At 42.6% G+C, this 22,477-nt stretch overlaps 1 protein-coding gene across 2 annotated transcripts in view; it reads right to left on the bottom strand.

Moving 5' to 3' along the window:
* Window positions 1-22,477, bottom strand: part of TESK2 (testis associated actin remodelling kinase 2) — an 82,299-nt gene that overhangs the window by 26,512 nt on the left and 33,310 nt on the right. For both annotated transcript variants that reach the window (XM_066626194.1, XM_066626193.1), the window contains one exon: window positions 7,440-7,586. In XM_066626194.1, coding sequence (XP_066482291.1) covers window positions 7,440-7,586 — 147 coding nt within the window. The remainder of the gene's footprint in view (window positions 1-7,439; window positions 7,587-22,477) is intronic.

Raw genomic sequence — 22,477 nt, 5'->3', positions numbered from 1 at the left:
ATGCAGTGCAACAATGTGTGAACAAATCTGTCAGTAGAAGCATGTGTATTAAGTTTATACAACCCAAATTGTAGATTAAGATAAATAGGCCAAAAATCTTTCCCGAGAGGCCTCTAAAGAATCTCGAGCTCTAAAGAGTTAACAAACATTTGCGCATAAACAGATGTGAGGGCACAAAAAGCTTCTTTTGTGCATTGCAAGAGCTTAACATCTGCTTTTCACAGTGTAATCCCGCTATGGAAGTGCAATATCCCCCCCCCCCAAAGCACAAATATCTACTAGTCATAAGTTGTCCAAACTGAGTGCAGTTTCTATCGATTTTCAGAGTGTTATAGAACACAGACTTCTTTGAAGGAAATTGCTTTATATATAACAGCCAACTGGGACATATGAGCTGCAACTGTCAGCATCACTGACAATGATGGATTAGGTGGGTAAAGGGAAGCATATAATTCCTACAATTTAAACCACATACTGTACTTATGAAATATTTTACAATCATTACTAAGAAGTGGATAGACACACTGCTGATCAAACAGCATATTTCCAACTGTTGCAAGCAACTTTCTGCAGCATTACTGAAGTTATCCATCTTTGCTAAAATTAATGCAGGCTGTTAAAGAGCAGCAATTCATACAGAAAGTTATTGTGATACAAACACTAAGTTTTAAAACAAATTTTAGACCAGTGTTCTTCAACCTGTGGGTCATGACCGCGAAGTCTCATTGGGGAGATGCAGCAACCTTTCAAGCCTGTGCAAGAGAGGACTTGGATCCAACCCAATAATGGCAGTGCCTTATCAGAATTCAGAACCTTTTACTGGCATATATAACAAATAGAACCATGACGTACATAAAGTTAGCCCGGAGGTAGTTTAGCTTTCCAATTACACAGCTCCATCAACAGTAGAAAGGTAGCCACCATCTCAGTTCCCCCCCCCCCCGCAAAGGAATTGTTTAAGGTATGACGTAACTTAATCAGTTGGCAACCTTCAGTCTCGAAAGACTATGGTATTGCGCTCTGAATGGTGGTTCTGGAACAGCGTCTAGTGTGGCTGAAAAGGCCAATTCAGGAGTGACAATCCCTTCCACACCGGGAGCAAGTGCAGTCTGTCCCTGGTCTGTCTCCCTGGCTATGGGCCTTCCTTCTTTGCCTCTTTGCCTCAGACTGTTGGCCAAGTGTCTCTTCAAACTGGGAAAGGCCATGTTGCACAGCCTGCCTCCAAGCGGGCCGCTCAGAGGCCAGGGTTTCCCACCTGTTGAGGTCCACTCCTAAGGCCTTCAGATCCCTCTTGCAGATGTCCTTGTATCGCAGCTGTGGTCTACCTGTAGGGCGCTTTCCTTGCACAAGTTCTCCATAGAGGAGATCCTTTGGGATCTGGCCATCGTCCATTCTCACAACATGACCGAGCCAACGCAGGCGTCTCTGTTTCAGCAGTGCATACATGCTAGGGATTCCAGCTCGTTCCAGGACTGTGTTGTTAGGAACTTTGTCCTGCCAGGTGATGCCGAGGATGCATCATGTGGAGGCAGCACATGTGGAAAGCGTTCAGTTTCCTCTCCTATTGTGAGCGAAGAGTCCATGACTCGCTGCAGTACAGAAGTGTACTCAAGACACAAGCTCTGTAGACCTGGATCTTGGTATGTTCCGTCAGCTTCTTGTTGGACCAGACTCTCTTTGTGAGTCTGGAAAACGTGGTAGCTGCTTTACCGATGCGCTTGTTTAGCTCGGTATCGAGAGAAAGAGTGTTGGAGATCGTTGAGCCAAGGTACACAAAGTCATGGACAACCTCCAGTTCATGCGCAGAGATTGTAATGCTGGGAGGTGAGTCCACATCCTGAACCATGACCTGTGTTTTCTTCAGGCTGATTGTCAGTCCAAAATCTTGGCAGGCCTTGCTAAAACAATCCATGAGCTGCTGGAGATCTTTGGCAGAGTGGGTAGTGACAGCTGCATTGTCGGCAAAGAGGAAGTCACGCAGACATTTCAGCTGGACTTTGGACTTTGCTCTCAGTCTGGAGAGGTTGAAGAGCTTTCCGTCTGATCTGGTCCAGAGATAGATGCCTTCTGTTGCAGTTCCAAAGGCCTGCTTCAGCAGGACAGCAAAGAAAATCCCAAACAAGGTTGGCGCAAGAACACAGCCCTGCTTCACTCCGCTTCGGATGTCAAAGGGGTCTGATGTGGAGCCATCAAAGACAACAGTGCCCTTCATGTCCTTGTGGAAAGATCTGATGATGCTGAGGAGCCTGGGTGGACATCCAATCTTGGGGTGAATCTTGAAGAGGCCGTCTCTGCTGACCAGGTCGAAAGCCTTCGTGAGATCTATGAAGGCTATAAAGAGTGGCTGTCATTGTTCCCTGCATTTCTCCTGGAGTTGTCTTAGGGAGAATACCATATCAGTGGTGGACCTGTTGGCTCGGAATCCACACTGCGATTCTGGATAGACACTCTCTGCAAGTACCTGGAGCCTCTTTAGTGCAACTCGGGCAAACAACTTTCCTACAATGCTAAGGAGAGAGATGCCGCGGTAGTTGTTGCAGTCACCCCTGTCGCCTTTGTTCTTGTACAGTGTGATGATGTTTGCATCCCTCATGTCTTGAGGTACTCCACCTTCTCTCCAGCAAAGACAGAGGATTTCATGCAGCTCAGTGACGATGATCTCTTTGCAGCACTTTAGGACTTCAGTAGGAATGCTGTCTTTTCCAGGTGCCTTGCCAAAGGCAAGGGAGTCCAGGGCCACGTGAAGTTCTTCTAGGGTTGGTTCACTGTCAAGCTCTTCCAGCACAGGCAGGCACTCAATGTTGTTCAGTGCTTCTTCGGTGACTACATTTTTTCTGGACTATAGCTCAGAGTAGTGCTGCACCCAGCGTTCCATCTGCTGCGCCCAATCCTGGATGACCTTGCCAGCGGCAGACTTCAGAGGGGCAATTTTCTTCTGTGTTGGACCTAGGGCCTTCTTGATACCATCATACATCCCCTTGATGTTGCCCGTGTCAGCTGCTATCTGTATCTCGGAACAGAGCTGGAGCCAGTAGTCGTTAGCACATCTCCTGGCAGTCTGAGGCAGTCTTTGCTGCGAGCAGCTTGGAGGACCTGCACGTTGCGTTTTCTGGGACAGGCCTTGTATGTTGCTTGAGCTCTCCTCTTTTCCTCAATGACTGGTGTCAACTCCTCAGAGTGGGCTTCAAACCAGTCTGCCGCCTTGTTGGTCTTCTTGCCGCATATGGACAAGGCGGTGTTGTAAACGGTATTCGTGAAATGTTCCCATCTGTTGGATGCATTTGCGTTGGCTGGGCCTGGAAGAGATTCCTCAACCGCTCGTGCAAATTCCTCCACTTTTCTCTGATCCCGGGTCTTGCTGGTATCAATGCGAGGTCTTCCTTCCTTTTTTGTGTGATACAGTCGCTTTGTTTGCAGTTTCACTCTGCTGCACACCAGGGAGTGGTCAGTGTCGCAGGCAGCACCCTGATAACTGCGTGTGATCTTGATGCTGGGAAGGCTGGAGCGTCTGGTGAGGATCAGGTCGAGCTGGTGCCAGTGCTTTGATCTTGGGTGTCTCCAAGAGACTCTATGTTGGGGCTTTGTGTTGAAGAACGTGTTGCTGACACAGAGACCGTGATGACAGCAAAACTCTAGCAGGCGTTGGCCATTTTCGTTCATCCTCCCAGTGCTGAACTGACCTAAGCAAGTGGGCCATGAACTGTTATCAGCACCAACTCTAGCGTTGAAATCGCCGAGGATGAACAATGGCTCTTAACATTGTTAAGATGTTAACAATGTTAACTCTTAACATTGTATAATACGTATAACAGACGTAACTTAGCAGAGTCAGTAAAGGTACTGCCTTACCAAAACTGAATCCTTGATGTAACCCTGCACAGCCTCATGTTGCTGTTTTGTCTTGCAGCAAAGACCAGCCCTGTTCAGGTTGCTCCCTCACAGGGTTGTTGTAAAGACACAAGAGGAAGGGAGAAACTGGATGGGAAAGAGAGGAGCAGGATCAGCAGTGGGTGCCCAGTCTCATAATTTATTAATTCATAGCACAAAAAAGGTTGGAGATCACTGATTTTGACATATTTGTTCCACTAAGGCAAGGTTTGCAACAAAAAGTTGTGTTCACAAATAACTGATTAGTCTTCATAGTAACTACAATTTTATCTCATCTGAGATTTCCAGAAAACTGCACACCTCTTGCTCCTTTTACTCCATTATCCTCTCTGCTTGGCTTTGGATGCTTGCAAACAAAAAACCAAAATCCTTTAAGATTTCACTGATTTGATTCATAAGTTCATGACCTTAAAAAGCCATGCCTTAAATAAAAGGAAGGCAGCAAATACTAGTTATTTGTAGATACTCTGGTCAGATGTGTTTTAAAAAAACACATTTGCCACACTGATTTACATTTTAGTATTATGGTTTCTTTGTATTTCTGTTTAGCTTGCCCAGTGAGGTACCCGATACAAGAACATAGCTCAGATGCAAATGGCTGCCCATTCCCCAAGATCTGTGTCTACTTCCCTTCACTACTTCTATTTGTGGAATTGCTCTCAGTAAATAATTAAACAGGGCTTTATCTGGAAAAATTAATTCCTCTGTCTGAAGCCAATGGAACACATGGTGGGTTCACGTGTGCCTGGAAAATGACAGCATCCACAGTTCTTGCTGTTTTCCCTCAAGGTGCACACCCTCACCACAAGTATGAAGACATGTTTCCTGCTGCATTCACAGAGAAACCCTGCAACTGAAAGGCAGCCATACAAAATTCTTTTGATGGTACACTACCTATTTACAGTATTTTACCTAAATTAACCTCTCCACTTGCATGCCAAGTTTGTACTGGGGATAAATACGAGGCAAAACTATGCACATTGACAAAGTAATACATCCAATGTGGTGGTTAGAGTGTTGGTCTAGGGCCAGGTAAACTGGTCCAAATTCCTCTTTAGCCATGATGCTCACTGGGTGACTTTCAGCCACAGCTTACTAGACCAATTATCCAACAGAAGCTCTGTGAGGTATACAAGGAAGCAGCAGTAGATGTGCTGCCTTGAGCTCCTTGGAGAAAGTGGGATAAAAGTGTCAATTATATAATGCAAGAGCTGCATTACTTGTTAAAGATCTGGTGTGTTTGCACTTACTGAAACATTTAAAATGTAGGCACACATTTTAAGGTGTGTTCACCATGAAGCATGCTGCAGGAAGCCACCGTCAGTTATAGCTCCTCAAAGCATGCTTTCGTATGAAACAGATGTATCTTCTATAAACTTTACTACAGAAGTGGGTGCTAAGTAAACATGCAAATCCACCTGAAGTTCTGTACACTGTATTTTAGATCACCATTACTTCTTAGCATTTATATAGTTCCTTTAAAGTAATCAACACAATTACAGTAACATGCTTACAGCTTACCTTATAAGGTAGACCAGTATTATTTCCCTATTGAACATACAGGGAGAAGCGATGGCCAAGGCAAAGTGTGTTTAATTTGCTATGGTCACTTAGTGAATCCATGGCTGAGGTAAGGGACTTGACAACTGGGACTTGACAAATAGTAACGTGAACACTATTCTACCATCAACATGGAATACACCACTAACAAGAATGATGCTTGTACTCGCCACTGCTGCAACACCAGTGAAAGTAGTTTGAACAATTAAGTGATAACAGGACCATCTAAATCAGGGGTGTCAAACTCGTTTCATACAGAGGGCCAAACAGCATTCATTATGCCTACTGAGGCTCGGAGGTGATGTGAATAGGCAGAAAGTGATGTCATTAAACAGGTCATAATAAAAAATAAGCACTTTCTCATTTAAGAACTCATTAGCTGCAAATGACAGAAGAGAAAATCCACAAATCTTGATCATATTTCAAGATATGGAAGAACCCAATTTTCATGTGGGCTGCCCTTTCATCAGTAACATCTCATAAGAACATAGGCTCAGCACTGCTCAGCAGCTGAGAGTCTGAGGGCTGGATAAAAAGCTTCCATGGGCCGCATCCAGTCCCTGGGCCTTATGTTTGACACCCCTGGTCTGAATGATATTCAATTGATACAATACATCTTTAATGCTTCAGATGTAAACCTGTAAACAGTTAAGGCAGTTTACAGGTACAAGCCATGATGTGTATGCGCAACCTCCTGATTTTAGAAATGGGTTATGTCAGAATGCCAGATGCAAGGGAGGGCACCAGGATGAGGTCTCTTGTTATCTGGTGTGCTCCCTGGGGCATTTGGTGGGCCGCTGTGAGATACAGGAAGCTGGACTAGATGGGCCTATGGCCTGATCCAGTGGGGCTCTTCTTATGTTCTTAAGGCCAAGCCCACTCCGCAACCACAAGATATATACAAAAAGTAAGTCACTTATTACCATTTGGCATCTCTTTTGAAAGTTTCACCAAGATTGCAATCAGATTACAAAAATCAATACACTGAAATCTGGAGTGGCTCTTACAGACAGAAGAGTAAGTGTTTTGGATACTTCACTTCCCTGTACCGGAGACAGACAATAACTCTATTTTCCTCTCCAAAGTACTAGCAGATAGCTAAACTGCATCCCAGCTGGTCATCTGCAGTTTTGGCACACAAGTCTCAGTTGAACTTGTGATTATTTTATCTACATTTTTTAAAACCATTGCCATTACTGATGTTGAATAATTTCTTGTGTCTTCTAGTACCTCTTTTTATAAATTAAATATTACCTTGACAAGTTTACCCTCAGGATAGGAAAATTCTAAGCACTCCCTTGAATAGTCTGCAATTTACACAAGATTCAAGAACTACAAGAATATTTGTAGGGCAAAACAAATAATACATCCAGCTATCCTGTTAAATAGTAACAGGGAATATTGAGAAGCTGCGTATGTACAACAGATTTGTAGTGCTGTTCTGTTCATCAAAGCAACAGTCCCTAGAATGAACCAGTTAAATGTTATAGCTTTGGATGCCTTCAAGACAATGCTGATCCATTTCAAATTATGGGAAAACTTGACATGTATGAAATTAAATACTGAGAAAAACTATGAAATCAGGAAAGCCTCCATTCTTGCAACCTTTTGTAGTGTTCTAGAATCTGGATCTCTAGACTTGGCTAACTAAAGTTTTCTGTAGTTTGCTGCAAACAAATTAAACGTATCTGAGTTGGGCAAACATTTTCCCAGAAACAAAATCCAAAACTGATTTACTAGTGACCTCTGCTTCAGGTTAGTTCCTTCTCAGGTTTCTGCACAACACAAGTTGTTCTGAGCAAGTTTAATCCACAAAACTATGTTTCAGTGTTTCTCACAATCCTTTAAGTGACATTTTACGTAACAGTGTTACTGTTCGACCTGGGAGAGAAAAAGGGAAAGAAAGAAAAACTATCCAAGAGCACTTGATATCTACGAAGTGTAACATGGCTATTGTCAAACTGTTTCATTTAATAGGGGAGACACGATACCTTGGATGTCAGGTCCCGATGGAAAATGCCTTTATAGTGAAGATAACTGAGTCCCAGAGCAATGTCCAGTGCCAGCTTCACTCTCACTGTCCATGGCAGGTGCTGATTACTATCTAATAACTGTTCCAAGTTACCACAGTTGATATACTGGAAGAAAAAAAATTGCCATGAACATTTTTAGTTTCTGACAGCAGGGGGTGATATAAAGTAATCCAAAATTCTCCTCTCACCCAACAGTTATTTCTACAATAAGAATTTCTCATCTAGCTTACCCAGGAATCATGAGTTTCATAGACATACACGGTAATGAAATACATTTGCAAGCCTAACCTTCAGAACTGGGCAAAAGTACTATCAAACTTTAGTCACATTTGCAAGCAGTAAGACCCAGAAAACCCACATGCACAAAGCATGTATACACATCAGGTATATACATTTGCACTTCTCACATTCAGACCAAAAGTTTCTATTAGAGTCCATTGCATTAATACAGATCAGTGACCCAGCAACTATATTATCCACTGAACTACATACAAACTGAAGACTTGTTAAATTTCTAGCTGTCCAAGGTATTTAAAGGATTTAAAGAGAATCAAAACGATGTGTTCTTTGGCCAGATGCCAAGTTACTTGGCTGAGATTTTAGGAGCCAGCTCAAGTTCCTCAATGTTTTATGCCAGCAGAGTTCAAGGCCACTTCACAAAACTGTAGTTGTTCACCACTTGTGAATCTGGGTTATGATACACAGCAATCTCTGCGCTAGAAAAATTAATCCCGCTCATTAGGAAGGCAATACTATTCTGTGATTTACCCTTTGGGGACAACAGCATCTTGCTTCAGGCAAATCACAAATACAAGAGCCTGTTAAGTTAAAGTCACATCACACTTGAAGCTATAAGGTGGTTTTCAGTATGGCTACTGTGTCCCCATGCTGTGAATATCAACACAAACATTGGAAGCCGCCTTATACAGTCAGGCCATTTGTCCATCTAGTTCAGTATGACCAACAGCTTTCTAGAGTTGCAGTCAGAAGTTTTTCTCTGTCCTACCTGAAGATGACAAGGACTCAATGCTTTCTGCATGAGAAGTAGATGCTTACTTTCTGCTCTACTCCTGAGCTACAGCCTCTCCCCCGCTTGATGGGAATCTCTAATTCAGACTTTCAAACATCTGTAAAACCATGTAGAAGAGATGTGCCTGAGGTACACAGTTTCCATCTTACATGCATTTTGTTCTATTTCTCAAGCCATCAAGCAATTTGTTTCATACAGTACTCTCCAGAACCACACAGAAGTCACGTCAAGAAATAGATACCATGCTTTTTGCCAGTTAAGCTACCAAGACACAGTATCTAGACATCGAGTCAGTTATTACTGGTATGCAATTATTGTGCCCAAGTTCACACAAGTTGGAAGAGAGACACTGGTGCCAGCACCTTCCTTACATGATCCCAAGTATCTCAAGACCAGCATCTAGCTACTGCCCTTCTCAGAAACACCTCTTTCTATAGGCAGCATTTCCTTCATATGTTCCTCAGAGTAGGTCCTCCCTCATTGTTAATTATACTTTCCTCCATGTCACCTTTGTCTAAGGACTGAATTCAAATCCTCCAATAAAATGGAATATAAATTTTAGTAGCCTATTACCTCCACACTCTTCAATCTGTTTAAACACATGACCTAGCCCTATGTTCCACCTTCTTTATATAGCTCCTGCAGTACCAAAGTAGGGTTTATAACAGCTAGGCAACAGTAAGTCAGATGAGGAAATTCAGTACTGGTTACAATAAAACACATCTAGAAGTGACCAATGTAAACTGCCTTAAATCCATGAGCTTAATCCAGGTAAGATGGAAATTCTGTTTGTTGGAGATTCCTCTAATCTGGTTTGGAGTTGTTTGGCCTGTTCTGGACATGACTGTACTGTCTCTGAAAGATCAAGGACACAGTTTGAGGGTGCTTCTGGACCTGGAGCAATCTTCAGATGAAGTGGTAGCTGTGGTCAGGAATGCCTTTGCCCAATTTTGACTGGTTTACTAACTGCAGCCTTACCTGGGGACAAAACCAAACCTCAGTAAAGTCATGCCCTACTCACATCCAGACTAGACTGGTGTAATGCTGTCTTTGCAGCACTGCATCTGAAGACACTGGAAACTATAACCAATATATAATTTAGCAGCCAGAATAGGAAGCAAGATATAAGTTACACCTCTTCAGCATCAGAAGAATGGGTTATCAATTTATAATGGAAAGGTAAAGTGCTAGTCTTTGCTTTTAAACCCCTAAAAGCAGTTAGGGATTGCCTGACTCACATATGAACCTGCCAGAGTCCTCAAATTGGCACTGGCAGTCCAGCTCTCTGGTCCACTTAAACCAAGATTCTTTTGATAGGTACCAAGAACAGGGTCTTTCAGCAGTAGCACAACATCTCAGGAGCAGTGGCACAACATTTCCAGAGAGGGAGAGACAGATCGGTTCTCCTTGTCCACTTTTAAAGACTTTTATTCCAAAAGGTTCCAGAGTACTTAAACAAAACCTGAGTGTGGGCTAGTGAAAACACTACTGTTTTAAGCCTATGGTTTTCAATGTATGTTTTACATATTTTTGTTGATACTTTGTTAACCACCTTGGACTTGTTTTTGTAGCAGAAACAGATAAATGCCTATAATAAAATGTAAGTATGGAGAGAACTCATTCCTTCGGTGTTATTTTCAATGGAGAACAAAGAAAATTTCATTTTCTAAGTTCTGAAATCACTTGAACTAGATACCAGTTTCACAGATTTGACCCAAATGCCAATTTGGGACATATCAGTAAGGACAGTGTCACACTTCGTATAGCAAACATCCTTGCTGAGCCTACAACAGCATTTTCTCCACAGCAAACATGTAAAGCACACTTCTGAAATCCTGACCGACTGACCCAGACACAATACTTATCCTAACATGACACGTTATGTCAGATCATGAAAAACAGAAGGAAAATGCAGGTTTGGGTGGGTGGGTGGGCAGACACGCAAAAATACTGAAAGGAAAAACTGTGGGGGCAGGGAGAATACAATTTGTCAATACTCTTAAAGTTATATATGAAAACATGAGCAGAAGTAGACAAAAATGGAGGCTGCTAACTCTAGAAAGATATTTTCCTCAATTCAGTATTTAATAAGTTAGCAATCTGCACTTCCTATCCTATTCCTACTGCAGTTCATGAATTTCTTCACCCTCAAGGAAAACTATTTGCTTACCTTTTCATATTGGTTTGGATTCTTCTTCGATTGTATAGCATTAAGACCATGTGGCTCAATATTTTCATACGCATACAAGTTTCCTTCAACTAGCTTAATGAGCCAATTGTTGCCTTGAAAGAAGGTACTCACAGTATTGAGTATATGGAATTTTCCATATAGTTAAGCCACAGGAACTATTTTTTCTGATAACTCATTTCAGTATTGTAGCTTTCGCCCTTCTCTTGTTGTAGCAAATGAAAACAAGTATGAAGCATATGAACATCCAGGAATTGTTTCCAACAAAACATTCTTTGGCAAGTTATTGAACAAATGTTGTATAGTTTTGACTACAGATTGCTCCCCATGTGGCACCTGTGATCGTGTCTTCTTCTAGCATTTTCTACTGAATGGAATATGAATAACTTTCTCACTGTCATTCTCAGACGGACAGATTGTAACTGAACCTTAAACATCTTTGGAACTTTATAGATGCAGATTTGAGCACATGTTAGAAGACCAATATGTAAAGTCTGTGATATTATGGATGAGGTCTGTTGGTTCATTGATTGCTAGTATATGGAAGCTCATTAATATATTGAAATTGGTATTAGACTGCATTCCATTGGACAAAACAATTCATTTACACAATCTATGCCAAACAGAACAATTATATTACAGTCATGAAACAATTTACCTTGATTTTTATGTTAAACTCCATGATAGTATACCCAAATGAAATTGAACTTAGGCATTTCTTGCATAAATGCAATTGTTTCTATAATCAGTTTTACAAATGCATACAAGCACATTGCATTTCTTCTATAGTTTAGGGTATCCCTCCACACATTTGCTGTGAGACACATCAATATACACAAATATATTTTCCACAGGTAGTGTGGAGTTCTCCCAATTGCAGACATTTTGAAAATACTGCAAAGATTTTAGTCTAGAATAGACTTTTAGTGGGCATAGATTTTAGTGGGCATAGAAAATGTAAAGATTTTTAGAGTGTATGTGTATCCCTGCTAAGTTGAGTGCAAATTGACCCCTGCTGAGAACCCCTGCTAACTGAGTAAGAGGCACTTTTTCAAGTGGGTGCTCCTCTTATTTAGCAAGGGGACTGTAACTGGTCCTCCTCAACCCAGCAGTGTCTTTTCTAATGGCTGCCTGCTGGTGTTCTTTTACATCTTTTTAAATTGTGAGCCCTTTTAGGACAGGGAGCCATTAGTTATTTGATTTTTCTCTGTAAACCGCTTTGTGAACTTTTTGTTGAAAAGCAGTATATAAACACTGTTAATAATAATAATAATAATAATAATAATAATAATAATATCCAATTTCATGTGGGTTGGTCATTTGGTTTCAGAAAGCTTTGTTCATCACAGCAGCAACTTAACCTTATTGATTCACACATAGTCTATAAGTATAAAAAGGCAAGACTCACAGAGACCACAACAGTGTGTATCTCCTTAGACACTGAACACTTAAAAGATCTTGGAAAAAATTCCCCAAGAAGCATTATAATAATATTGGGTCAAAAGAAATGAACCCGTTAAACTACTGCTCCTTTCATCAGCCTCATAGCTGCCCATAATCAAGAATCTTGGATGAAAAGTAACTAGACCTCTACAACCCAGCTGCCACAACTCCTCCCTTGCAAAAATGATCAACTCTATTGGGAATACTGGAACATGAGCCAGTTTTATAATTGCTCTTTACAATTCCAGATATGTAGACTCAACACTGGATACAATTTTAACTAACACAGCTATCCAAATAGGCCTTGTTCTAACTGATATAATTATAAGATAAACATTGTTTTAGAAGAAATATACCGCAGATACTCGCCTACAAGGTGAAAAATTCATGACTTGAAATCCAGCATGGATTGCCTCTTCATCTTATCCCCGGGTCACTAATGAACTTGGGCGGTTTGGGGGTATTGCAGCAGCTATCAGAAGCCCAGAGGAGCTTCCATCTGGCTTGCAGCGCCCCTCCGTTTGCTGCCACGCTGCTTTGGCTGCTAGAGACTTCAGCCTGTACTTGCAGGCATGAAACAAGCAAGTCATGGAGCTCGGCGCTCTCCTGTGTTCTACAAAAGAAACAGGCTGCAGTCCCAGCATGGATGTAAGCTGCAAAGCCCGACCTTGCAGGAGTGTGGGACTGAGAGCACCACGTGGACAGGCTTGCCTAAGGAGAAAGTGAGGAGCAATGCATGGTAGCTGCGGTGGCTGCATTAGAAATCTCTCCAATTTGTGCTTTCAACTTGGAAGGTAGGGTATCACAATCCCTTTTCCTCCCACTCAGTGTTCCTCCTTTGTGCCTTTGTTCTGGTTATTTACACTGTAAAGATATGATAAAGTATATCTGCATTTTAAAGAGGGACGTACCCACACTTTCCTGGGAGTAAGCCCCATTGACTATAATGGGACTTACTTCTGAGTAGACATGCATAGGCTTAAGCTCCAAGGGCTTTTGCCCTTGTGTGAAAGGGCTTTTGCACTGGTGTTGCTGTGATGTCTACAGAGATCTTCCCTCCCCCACATCTTCCCCTGTTTTTGTACTGCTTTTGTATAGAGATCTGCCCCCCCCCACTTTCATTTGTTGGTTCTGAGTGTGCAAGGGCTTTTGCACTGGTGTTGCTGTGATGTCTATACAGAGATCTTCTCTCCCCCACACTTTCCCCCTGTTTTTGCACTGGTCTGTATGGAGATCTGCTCCCCCCTCCCACTTCCATCTGTTGGTTCTGTGTGCAAGGGCTTTTTCAGGATCTGGCCTCGGGTAGAATCAGACAAAATTATAGTCAGACACCCTTCTAAGTTTTATCCCCGACTTATCCGAGGGTCATAGCAAATTCCAGGATTTTGAGCTCATAACCTGCCCTTGTCTTATCTGTGACTTATAAGCAAGTATCTGTTTTCGTGCCTTTCCGGAGCATGGTTATGACATCACAATGTATTCCAAAAATATAATCAGGAGGAACTTTCAAAGTGAAGTTTTGGAAGAGAAAATAAAAGTTATGCGACCACTCCATTCCCATTATGTATAGGAGAGACTGTGGCTTTACAAGAAGCAGAGCATTTTCCATTCCCATCCCCAATTACAACGGGGTTGAGTACAGCAACAATGGCACCTCAGGACTGAAGGCTAGGAACTCAATTCAAGTTCTAATAAAAAGTCTATATCTGAAGAATATGGTGGGGGAACTATTGAGAGAATTGGTTGGCTCAGCTCCTTCATCCTTTGTGAAATCTACATTAAAAATTCAATCAGGGTCATCATGAACCTGTGAAAAGTTACTGGGCAAATTTACACTCAAACTTCACAGAATGGGACAGAATGGGGTCAAAAGGACAGTAAAAGATCCATTAGGAATCTGAATAGCAGAGTCTTCCTATAGCTCTAGATTCAAACAGCTCGAATCCTTTTTGTCTACAACTTATTTATATCTTGCCCTTCATTCAAGAAGCTGGAACCAGTGTACACTGTTCCTCCCCCACTTTATCCTCACAACCACCAGCAAGGAAGGTTAGGTCAAGAGATTGTGACTGGCCCAAAATCACCTTGTGAGCAATGTGACTAAGTGGAGAACTGAACTTGGTCTACTAGTTTGACACTAACAATTATATCAGTGTCTCTTTTCTAGCATTTCTATTCTGTCCCCATGTCTGCAGACTACTTATTATAGGCCTTTCCCTGTACAATGTAGAGAAACAGTGCAGTGCTGGTTCTACAAAGAGAGCCTGTACAAACTCGATCATTCATAGCCTTGTAGAACACAAACTCCAATGTATTTATGCAAACTGAGCCATGATATCTCTTTTCTTCTAACTGTTAGGGGGGAAAAAAGTATAAAGCAGAAGACAAACTCATTGTCTGCAGTCCCTAATCATGAAGAACAAGGTGTGGCCCTCCAAAGGAACAGTTGTTCCTCCAATCACAACAGGACTTACAGCAACATTCAAGGCTGGTAAGAGACTTGTTTACTTATTTTCTTGACAGGATCCCTCTGGAGTATAGCACTGTGTGGAGAGCTCTCTCTGAGCTAGGATGTACAATGCACACACAGCTCATAGAGTCCATGAGAGTTCTACAGGAGCAGTTGTACTTTCTGCAATTACAAAAACAAATGCTGGCCTCCACAAGCTATCTTCGCATATTACACATAGGTTATGCAATGCAATCCCACACAGTAGAGCTCAGCTGCACTCTCCTGACTTGCTGCTTTTCAAGGCTGAGAATGAGGTGGATGGGGCAGTGTGAAACATGGTGGGGGGAGGTGGGAGAGAAGGCTGGCTGGGCAGGCAGAGGTGCTGCATCTCATCATGGGTCTCTCTCCATGTGCAACCTTGCCCCAAGGACTACATTTCCCAGTGTGCCCCTCGCCCTGGGCATCCTGGGATTGGTAAAGGCTGCTTGGGAAGGAAGGAGCCAGCCTGCATAGTGGGGGGTGTCCAAATGCCCCAGCCTGCATTCCTCCGTCTTGCCTGGGGGCAACAGGGGTAGCATCTGCATGTTAAGAACATAAGAACATAAGAACAGCCCCACTGGATCAGGCCATAGGCCCATCTAGTCCAGCTTCCTGTATCTCACAGCGGCCCACCAAATGCCCCAGGGAGCACACCAGATAACAAGAGACCTCATCCTGGGGCCCTCCCCTACATCTGGCATTCTGACTTAACCCATTTCTAAAATCAGGAGGTTGCGCATACACATCATGGCTTGTACCCCATAATGGATTTTTGCTCCAGAAACTTGTCCAATCCCCTTTTAAAGGCGTCTAGGCTAGACGACAGCACCACATCCTGCGGCAAGGAGTTCCACAGACCGACCACACGCTGAGTAAAGAAATATTTTCTTTTGTCTGTCCTAACCCGCCCAACACTCAATTTGAGTGGATGTCCCCTGGTTCTGGTATTATGTGAGAGTGTAAAGAGCATCTCCCTATCCACTCTGTCCATCCCCTGCATAATTTTGTATGTCTCAATCATGTCCCCCCTCAAGCGTCTCTTTTCTAGGCTGAAGAGGCCCAAACGCCGTAGCCTTTCCTCATAAGGAAGGTGCCCCAGCCCTGTAATCATCTTAGTCGCTCTCTTTTGCACCTTTTCCATTTCCACTATGTTGGGTGTGAGTGTGTGAGCAGCCCCCATCTACTTTGGGGTGAGTTGTAATCTTGCTGGGTCTGGCTGCAATCCTTTCCACACTTTCCTGGGAGTAAGCCCCATTGACTAAAATGGGGCTTACTTCTGAGTAGACCTATATAGGCTTGGGGTCTGTTTCAGCTTCACCAAGGATGCTCACCTTTCTCTTTTTCTTCCCCCTTCAAAAAAGAAAAAAGCCACTCTTGATGGCTTCAAAAATTGATTAAAAATAAAAAATCCCCATTCCTTTTCAGCCATCCCTTTTACCTCCTTTTGGGGGGGGGAGGGGGTACTCAGTTGTCTGCTATTGTAAGACAAAAGGCACAATCCTAGCTAGGTCTACTCAGAAGTAAGTCCTATTGTGGTCAATGGGACTTACTCCCAGGAAAGTGGGGTTAGGATTCCAGCCAAACAGTCTCTGGGTCTCAGTTTGCATCAGTTTGCAATTAGCAGATACACACAAAACAAAGTCTTCCCCTCCTGCAAATTCATCACTTCCCCCCTCCCTTTCCAAAACCCTCCAGGTGTGCTAACAAACTCAGGGCACAATCCTAACCAGGTCTACTCAGACATAAGTCCTATTTTGTTCAATGGGGCTTACTCTCAGGTAAGTGTGGTTAGGATTACAGCCTCAGAGTGCTGGCAGCCTTGTTTCTAGTGTATAATTAGTGTATAATTAGTGTTTCTAGTGAAGAATGAAGTTGCAGATCTCTTGACTAAGGTATGCAACTTGTCCCTCAAAACGGCCATGGTGCCAGAAGATTGGAGGATAGCAAATGTCACGCCTATTTTTAAAAAGGGAAAGAGGGGGGACCCGGGAAACTATAGGCCGGTCAGCCTAACATCCATACCGGGTAAGATGGTGGAATGCCTCATCAAAGATAGGATCTCAAAACACATAGACCAACAGGCCTTGCTGAGGGAGAGTCAGCATGGCTTCTGTAAGGGTAAGTCTTGCCTCACGAACCTTATAGAATTCTTTGAAAAGGTCAGCAGGCATGTGGATGCGGGAGAACCTGTGGACATTATATATCTGGACTTTCAGAAGGCGTCTGACACGGTCCCTCACCAAAGGCTACTGAAAAAACTCCACAGTCAGGGAATTAGAGGACAGGTCCTCTCGTGGATTGAGAACTGGTTGGAGGCCAGGAAGCAGAGAGTGGGTGTCAATGGGCAATTTTCACAATGGAGAGAGGTGAAAAGTGGTGTGCCCCAAGGATCTGTCCTGGGACCTGTGCTTTTCAACCTCTTCATAAATGACCTGGAGACAGGGTTGAGCAGTGAAGTGGCTAAGTTTGCAGACGACACCAAACTTTTCCGAGTGGTAAAGACCAGAAGTGATTGTGAGGAGCTCCAGAAGGATCTCTCCAGACTGGCAGAATGGGCAGCAAAATGGCAGATGCGCTTCAATGTCAGTAAGTGTAAAGTCATGCACATTGGGGCAAAAAATCAAAACTTTAGATATAGGCTGATGGGTTCTGAGCTGTCTGTGACAGATCAGGAGAGAGATCTTGGGGTGGTGGTGGACAGGTCGATGAAAGTGTCGACCCAATGTGCGGCGGCAGTGAAGAAGGCCAATTCTATGCTTGGGATCATTAGGAAGGGTATTGAGAACAAAATGGCTAGTATTATAATGCCGTTGTACAAATCGATGGTAAGGCCACACCTGGAGTATTGTGTCCAGTTCTGGTCGCCGCATCTCAAAAAAGACAGAGTGGAAATGGAAAAGGTGCAAAAGAGAGCGACTAAGATGATTACGGGGCTGGGGCACCTTCCTTATGAGGAAAGGCTACGGCGTTTGGGCCTCTTCAGCCTAGAAAAGAGACGCTTGAGGGGAGACATGATTGAGACATACAAAATTATGCAGGGGATGGACAGAGTGGATAGGGAGATGCTCTTTACACTCTCACATAACACCAGAACCAGGGGACATCCACTCAAATTGAGTGTTGGGCGGGTTAGGACAGACAAAAGAAAATATTTCTTTACTCAGCGTGTGGTCGGTCTGTGGAATTCCTTGCCACAGGATGTGGTGCTGTCGTCTAGCCTAGACGCCTTTAAAAGGGGATTGGACGAGTTTCTGGAGCAAAAATCCATTATGGGGTACAAGCCATGATGTGTATGCGCAACCTCCTGATTTTAGGAATGGGTTAAGTCAGAATGCCAGATGTAGGGGAGGGCCCCAGGATGAGGTCTCTTGTTATCTGGTGTGCTCCCTGGGGCATTTGGTGGGCCGCTGTGAGATACAGGAAGCTGGACTAGATGGGCCTATGGCCTGATCCAGTGGGGCTGTTCTTATGTTCTTATGTTCTTAATTATAACACCTTCATCCCCATTTTGGGGGTAACTGAGATGAGGTGTTGTAATGGAGAGCCGTGGCCAATGGCTACAAGGATCAGGGGAGGCGCGAGCCGGAAAAGTTCAAGAACCACTGCTGTATGCTATTGGGCCCTCAAGCAAAATCAGAGCTAATTTTAGGTGTAATAGTTTTCCCATTTAGTAATGTGCAAAAGCAAACAGGGAAGCTCAACTTCCAGGTTCTTTATGAACAAAAGAAAGTGGCTTATTACTTTTAATAACTTTCCTTTCTTCCAGACATCTTTAGTCATGACTCAATTTGCACAAATCCAATGAAAATGTCATGTGTTGTGTAGCAACTGATGCCTGATCCTTGCTGCCTGCATGGTGAAAAGGAGTGGAGTTTACCAAGGACTGTCTTTTGCCAAGTTGCTCCTCTAAGACAGACATTTTGGCCTTCTTCTACTACTCATGGAAATGCTGATGAAACAGATAACCTAGACATTACAGTTTCACTGTAAAGGGAAAAAACCCTTCCTTTAACATTTCTCCCAGTTTAAGGTATTAGTTAATATGATTAATGTTTCTCAGACAGTGTTACGTAAAGTTAAAATAGCTTTCATTTGATTTTTAAAACATATTTATACATACAAATGGACATGTCGCAAACCGTACAGTTTTGTCTATGTATGAACTCACAAGAAAGAAAATCTTCCACATATAACAGTAACAAAAACACATCTTCCATTTGGGCAGACAGAGTGCCAAACTCAGCTCAAGTTTCTCAGAAGGCTTTGACAGTTACTAAAAATAGCTGCATAAAATATGCATTAAAATCTCAAGAGGCTTCACTACTGAATGTCTGAATCATTTGATGAGGACAGCTTCCAGGCCAAAACATTTCACGCCAAAATGCGTGCTTCTTGAAACATGACTTCTATCATAAAGCGCTTCCACAGGACAAATAGTGACTTTTTTGTGAATGCTATGCAAGTTTTTGTTAATGCTATGCAAGTTGCAATGCTATGCAAGTTCACATCCCTCAGGAGGGATAGCTTTTCTGGGGAAACTTCACCCACTTCTCTTTATTTCACTAGACTACAGCCATTGCCAGTACCACTGCTGGGAAGACAACCATCAACTACCCCTTCTACCTGTAAAGAGCACCTCCCACTGCCATTATTGGTGCTCCATGGTGAGTATAAAGTCACTCCTCTCTTTATTAGATTTCCCACGAGAGTTTACAGTGTTGCTGGGAGAACTTTGCCTATTCACTTGTTTTCCCTGTAAGAATTTTAGTGCCACTTTTAAATGGCATGAAGACTTTAAAAAAAAAAAAAGGAGTGAAAACTGACAGGCAGTACATCAATTTCATCTCTTTGTTCCCATTGAAGCTATGGCAAGACCACCTCTGGAGGTAATAGAACAGTATTATCATTTTCACATCCCAAACACCATTCCAAAGGCTGCCCACCAGTGGCAAAGCATCCAAGCCAAGCTGCATATTTTAAACTTAAAAGGGAAATTGAGAAAACTTGCTATTTCATTTCATCTTGAAACATCTTTAAATTGCCTAATTTCACCTTGAAACTATTACTACTACAGCAGAGGGACTCTAGAACAGGTAGTGGTAGCCAGGTAATTCAGTAGAGGAGGATTACATACATTACAAGCCACACCTCCAATCCAATGAGACAACAATGCAGTGTCAGTTCACATCCGAAAGGACTGTGTTGCAATCTGATGGAAGCTCCAACATTTAACTATAAATCAGCACTTCAAGAACTGGGACACTATTTAAGGGGGGAGGGAAGGAATACAACCACTTGAGAAAGTCTGGCTTCTCAGGAATAAATGAATGAATGAACACTATCAATACGAGGGAAAAAGGCTAGCACAGCTGACGTTTCTCAGTTTAACACTGCAGCAGGAACAAAAGCGTGTGTGCACATACACCCCACGCAAATATACAGGTTGGATTCAGTTTTAAGTGCAGTAAGGAGGCAGAAGAAATGACAATTTATAGAAGATTTTTCATATCCCTATACATACCACCTAATACCCTTTAAGGAAAACAGGTACAAAATGTGAAATATTTGCCAAGAGCACAATTCCAGTAGATACTGTTTACACCACACAAGTGAGTAACATGTACATTTTTTGTGCTAAAACAAGAATGCTCTAAGCTTCCTTTGGCTCCCTCACCAAAGGGAGTATAAGAAGAAAGTGTTACTACATGGTAACTGGAAACTTAATCAGAAGTCAGGATGGAAGTTATAAGTTGCATGACTTTGACAGGATCAGCTATAGCTCAGTGGAAGAACATCTCCTTTCCATGCAGAAAGTCCGAGGTTCAGTCCCTAACAGCTCCAAATAGGGCAGAGTAGAATTCCTGTCTGAAACCAGTCTGGAAAGCCAGAGCCAGTGAGTGTTGATTGAGCTAGGTGGACAAATGGTCTGACTCAGTTTAAGCCAACTTTCTATTAATGCAGTTTTGGTTTTTAACACTTCTCTTCTTCCTCAGTTGACATTTAACAGTGTAGTCAGGTAAACACAGTCCAAAGACCGTACAGTGCTTTGAAATCTGGAAAATCCAGAGAGGCAAAAATCAGAGCAAAGAACATGGTACAGCGACTCTGCTAAAGCCAAGAAGACAGGATTCCCACAAAAAATTCTAATGTACACTGCCTTCCAACTTCCCACCCCATGCTAAAAGATGAATGTATAAATGAGTGCTAGTAGAAAGCAATTTAAAAACAAAACAAAACACAAGCCTATGTTAAAAATTGAGTTCATATTGTCTTACTTCTCAAATTCCTACTCACAATTTAGTTTTACCAAAATATGCAATATTTTCTCAAAATAATCAACTGTAATTGATGACCACAGAAACTGCTGCCTCTTCTTCAATAAGCTATTTTACTTTCCTGTGTGAGACTATTCCAGAGAACTAGTCTGCCTATATGTCTGTAGACACCTTCATTCTAGCACAATTTTTCTGAGCATGGAGGTGGTGTTTATATAGCTATATAAACAACATTTAATTGGTATTGTGCAAAAAGTTCACTTAACCCCAGGATTTGAGAGAGAAAAATCCAAACAGAAGTTCTGAGTTCCTACTCCAAACGCTTCTGACATATATGCCTGCAGTATGATACCCTACCCTCCTTGCACCATGAACAGCACTTTTGACAAACAGAGCCATAGATTTGGAGAATATAGGAAGCACTTTACACATCAGAGCAGTCCAAGACATCTCAAAGTGCAACATCTGTAAAGTGTTATAAACAAATAGCACAGAGGTGGATGCTACACAGAAAAAATGGCAGAAAACTCATTGCAATCACATTGTAACCCTTCTTATCAGGTTACAGAACAGGAAAGCTTTTAGCACTGCTTGGATATGTTACCCAGATCAACAAGGATCCTTTCTTCCTCATTTTCTGGATTTCTTTTCCTGCTAAGAGAGGACTGATGTGCAATGCAGCATGGTACTTAAGAACTAGTAATAGTTGTAGTTTTCTATTCTTCTTGATAAGATACCTAGATTGTGCTAGTGTCAAACTACACATGGCAGCAGCAGATCAGTGTTTAAATTCAGGTCACCCTCAATCATGCAGAAAGACAGGGGAAAATCCAATCAACAGTAAAATAGGCAAGTGAGGAAGGGAGTCACCACCTCCAGCTACCTATAGCTTACCTCCCTTCAATCTGAGCTCAGATAGGAGAAAATGCCTGGAGACAAGAGTATAGAAAGGTATGTGGCAGAAAGGTTCGCATTCTTGCATGCATGCTGTTAAAAGCATAGCCCCCTGTACATAACCATTTCCAACATGACTGAGGCAGACTGGAGTTTAACCACGTATCATTGTGCAAAAGCAGCTAGAGTACGGGAAGCCTATTTTGAGAATGAAAGCAACTAGAAAGGAAAGGGTTTAGCATCTCCTTCCTTCAAAGACTACAGCTACTTTTGGTTTAAAAACTCCAAACATTTGGAAAGCTGGGGGGGGGGGGGAGAGATGGGACAAGAAAAAAAATATGGCTGTCTGTTGCAAGTGGTTCCCATCAAAGACAGTGATTTTCAAACATTTTCATCTCACAACATATTGACAACATTCTAAAATCATCAAAGTACACCATTGGTTTTTGGACAAGGTACACTGCACATCCCCCAATGGCCCTCCTAATAAATGACTCTCCTCTAAATTCCCACAGCACACTTGCAGACCATTTGCAGCACACCAATATCCTGCAGTAGCGGCTGAAAACTGCTATCCTAATTCGTCACTCTGCCCTGTGTTGTTTTTTTTTTTGGGGGGGGGGATGTTGTTCCAGAGCACTGCAGCTACTTTTCTGGAATTAACTATATTGACAC

This window comes from Tiliqua scincoides, chromosome 4, assembly GCF_035046505.1.
Source record: "Tiliqua scincoides isolate rTilSci1 chromosome 4, rTilSci1.hap2, whole genome shotgun sequence".
In the NCBI taxonomy this organism is placed as follows: domain Eukaryota; kingdom Metazoa; phylum Chordata; class Lepidosauria; order Squamata; family Scincidae; genus Tiliqua; species Tiliqua scincoides.
Note: the sequence above shows the minus strand (reverse complement) of the source record. Positions and strands in the feature narration are given on the sequence as shown.